Source organism: Mandrillus leucophaeus, unplaced genomic scaffold (genome assembly GCF_000951045.1).
Source record: "Mandrillus leucophaeus isolate KB7577 unplaced genomic scaffold, Mleu.le_1.0 Scaffold158, whole genome shotgun sequence".
Lineage (NCBI taxonomy): Eukaryota > Metazoa > Chordata > Mammalia > Primates > Cercopithecidae > Mandrillus > Mandrillus leucophaeus.
Genome location: NW_012101565.1, coordinates 784,311 through 788,251, shown reverse-complemented (window position 1 = coordinate 788,251; position 3,941 = coordinate 784,311). Strand labels below are relative to the sequence as shown.

At 55.3% G+C, this 3,941-nt stretch overlaps 1 protein-coding gene across 4 annotated transcripts in view; it reads left to right on the top strand.

Annotated features, from left to right (window-relative positions):
• TOP1MT (topoisomerase (DNA) I, mitochondrial) overlaps window positions 1-2,008 on the top strand; it is a 53,401-nt gene extending 51,393 nt beyond the window's left edge. For all 4 annotated transcript variants that reach the window (XM_011975643.1, XM_011975640.1, XM_011975644.1 and 1 more), the window contains 2 exons: window positions 1,141-1,290; window positions 1,812-2,008. In XM_011975643.1, the coding sequence (XP_011831033.1) occupies window positions 1,141-1,290; window positions 1,812-1,914 (253 nt within the window). In that variant the 3' untranslated portion in view covers window positions 1,915-2,008. The remainder of the gene's footprint in view (window positions 1-1,140; window positions 1,291-1,811) is intronic.
• The last annotated feature ends 1,933 nt before the right edge of the window (window positions 2,009-3,941 follow it).

Sequence of the window (3,941 nt, the reverse complement as noted above, 5' to 3'; positions counted from 1 at the left end):
GATTACAGGCTTGAGGCACTGCGCCCGGCCGTGAAATTTCTTTAGCATTTCCTGGCCAGGCACGGTGGCTCACGCCTGTAATCCCAACACTCTGGGAGGCCGAGGCAGGCAGATCACTTGAGGTTGGGAGTTTGAGACCATCATGGCCAACATGGTGAAACCCCATCTCTACTAAAAATACAAAAACAGAACAAAACAAAACAAAACAAAAACTTAGCCGGACGTGGTGGCACATGCCTGTAGTCCCAGCTACTCAGGAGGCAGGAGAATCACTTGAACCTGGGAGACAGAGGTTCCAGTGAGCCGAGATTGTGCCATTGCACTCCCGCCTGGGTGACAAAGTGAGACTCTGTCTCAAGAAAAAAAAAAAAAAGACAAAAGAAATTTCTTAAGCATTTCCAGAAGGACTGTGTGTGCATGCTGGCTCTCCCTCTGTTTTCCCTCCTTTTTTCCACATAAACAGCAGCCCCTCATGTGCCCCTCTGCCCTTGGGGATGTGGCTCATGCTGGGAAGGCACTTCCCAGGGCCTATGCTTCCGGCTCGGCAGGCTGCCCCCTTCTCGGCCGTATTTCTGCAGGTGCAAGTGTCTTTCCACGCATGTTTGAGTGTGTTTGTGGCCAAAATTCCTAGAAGAGTTGGGGTCAAAGGTTGCGTGCATGGGTGATGTTGTGGCATTGGAGGGTACGAGTAATGTGGAAGGGGCGTCTCTGTTGAAATGTGCTTTCCCTAAGGGGTCGGGAAGGAGGGCTGAGCGGCTTCCCGGAAGTGAAAGGGCATTTGTGTTTGTTTTCTCGGGCCTAGTCCCGCTGCCCTCGTCCTGTTTGGGCCGGCCTCGGTCTGTTGTGTCGAGCATCTCACCCTCCTTTGGGTCAGGTGCTGACAGGCTGCTCACCCTCCTGTGAGTCAGGTCCTGATGAGCTGCTCACCCTCTGCCCAGGGTGCTCCTCCGTATCTGACTTGGCAGCTGGGGTAGGGCTGGGCTTCAGCCTTTGATCCTGGCTGGTCTTTTGCTGTGATGACTGACGACAGTGCTAAGGACGGGGCTGCACCGGGAGGGAAGGCGGCAGGGCTGGAGAAGTGCAGGTCTCCTCAGGTGGCACTAGTCCAGCGCGGGGCCTCGCAGCCTCTTCTCTTGCCAGTGTCCTGGAGAAGAAGAGGCGGCTCCTGGAGAAGCTGCAGGAGCAGCTGGCGTGGCTGAGTGTGCAGGCCACGGACAAGGAGGAGAACAAGCAGGTGGCTCTCAGCACGTCCAAGCTCAACTACCTGGACCCCAGGATCAGCATTGCCTGGTACATGTGCCTGGGGCTCAGTTCCCACCTGTGGCCTCTGGGGGCCTGGGTTTTCCAGAGGCCTCTGTTCAGTCCCAGCATTGCTGCTGTCCCCTGTGTCCTCTGGGGTCAGCGCAGGCCCTCCCTGTGACGGGGACCCCGATGCTGCGTCCTGTGTCATCGGTTCTCCCTGCCTGAACGTTGGGATGGACAGGGTGAGGTGGGGGTGCTGACAGTGGCCTGGGACTCGGCGGCATCAGCAGGGCCTGTGGAGCTCAGCCTGCCCACTGGGAGTGGAAGGCGGCTGGGCGCCCTGCTCAGTGGACACCTGGGCCACAGCAGCTTGTCTTTGACACCTCGCTGATGCTCCAGGGTGGCGGCATGCGTGGGGTGGGGCAGGCCTAGAGGAGCAGGCCCCAGCTACCCCAGCCGGCTCTGGTGTCCCTGCCGCACGGAGCACGCTCGCCCTTCCCCAGTGCCCTGACCTGGCCTTCAAGGTGGGTGAATTGCCCGCTTGCCCCGGCTGACACTGCCTCCCACAGGTGCAAGCGATTCAGGGTGCCAGTGGAGAAGATCTACAGCAAAACACAGCAGGAGAGGTTCGCCTGGGCTCTCGCCATGGCAGGAGAAGACTTTGAATTCTAATGACGAGCTGTGTCTGTGTTGAAACTTCTTTTGTGGGTTTTTTTTTTTTTTTTTTCACTATTAAAGCAGTATTGGGGAATTTTGTACAATAAAATGTTGTGTGAAGTGTTTGTGTGTCACTACAGAAAAAGTCCCCAGGCCATGTTGTGTGAAGTGTTTGTGTGTCACTACAGAAAAAGTCCCCAGGCCATGTTGTGTGAAGTGTTTGTGTGTCACTACAGAAAAAGTCCCCAGGCCATGTTGTGTGAAGTGTTTGTGTGTCACTACAGAAAAAGTCCCCAGGCCATGTTGTGTGAAGTGTTTGTGTGTCACTACAGAAAAAGTCCCCAGGCCAGGCACAGTGGCTCACACCTGGGATCTTGGCATTTTAGAGGCCTGAGGCCGAAGGATCACTTGAGCGGAGGCTGAGGCTGCAGTGAGCTGTGATTGTGCCCCCGCACTCCAGCCTGGGCAACAGAGCAAGACCCCATCTCAAAGAGAAAGAAAAGTCCCTGACGCCTACCCTGTCCTTTGAAGCACTGCCTCCACCCCCGAGCACGGAGTCCGCTGGACTGTCACATCCAATCAGCGTCCGAGCCTGGACCCCGGGTTCCTGCTCGACGGGGGAGGAGAAACACCTTCGTGTGCTCTGAGGCTGAGCACCTTCGGCAAGGATCCCACATTTGCACACGCGCCACCCTCTCAGCAGGGGCCTGGACTCTTCACCAAGTTCTTCGGTGCCTGGAACTCAGGAAGGGCACAGTTACTGCCTGGTCACTAAGCCCAATGGCCCCTGTTTAGTTTTCATCACATCCACACTCTCTGTACGTAGCTCTTATGATGGCCTCCTGCCTCAGTTTCCTAACCCTGTATCCTCCCAGAGCTGCCTGTCGGCTGCCCTCTCCTCTGCCACGCAGGACCCTCTGTGGCCCCCTCCTCTGCCACGTGGGACCTTTTGCGGCCCCCTTCTCTGCCACGCAGCACCCTCTGCCACCCTCTCCTGTGCCACGCGGGAGCCTCTGCCGCCTCTCCTCTGCCACGCGGGACCCTCTACCACTCTCTCCTCTGCCAGGCGGTGTAGGGACCAGCCCTACAAGGTCTGTGTGTTTTTCTCCCTGTGTGCAGAGACGAGACATCGTAGAAATAAATACACAAGACAAAGAGATACAAGACGGCTGGGCCCGGGGAACCACTCCCACCAAGACGCGGAGACCGGTAGTGGCCCCGAATGCCTGGCTGCGCTGTGATTTATTGGATACAAGGCAAAAGGGCAGTGTCAGGAGTGTGAGTCGTCTCCAGTGATAGGTAAGGTCATGCAAGTCACGTGTCCACCAGACGGGGGGCCCTTCCCTACCTGGCAGCTGAGGCAGAGAGGGGACAGCTTATGCCGTTATTTCTTCTATGCGTTTCAAAGATTTTTAGTACGTTCACTAATTCTGCTACTGCTTTCTAGAAGGCAGACCAGGTGTACAGGGCGGAACATGAAAGCGAAACAGGAGCGTGACCGCTGAAGCACAGCATCGCAGGGAGACAGTTAGGCCTCCGGAGGCTGCGGCTTCCACAAGAGGTGGAGGAGTAGAGTCTTCTCTAACTGCCCCGGGAAAGGGAGACTCCCTTTCTCGGTCTGCTAAGTAACGGGCGCCTTCCCAGGCACTGGTGCTACCGCTAGACCATGGTCTGCTAAGTAACGGGCGCCTTCCCAGGCACTGGCGCTACCGCTAGACCAAGGAGCCCTCTAGTGGCCATGTCCGGGCAGAGGGCTCACACTTCTGGTCACTGCTCACTGTGCCCCTTCAGCTCCTATGTCTGGATGGCCTGGTTTTTCCTAGGTTATAATTGTAGAGCAAGGATTATTATTATATTGGAATAAAGAGTAATGCTACAAATTGATGATTAATAATATTCATATATCTATATTTCTAGCATAACTTCTTATTCTATTTTTTAAATTTTTTAAAATTATACTTTAAGTTCTAGGGTACATGTGCACAACGTGCAGGTTTGTTACATATGTATACATGTGCCATGTTGGTGTGCTGCACCCATTA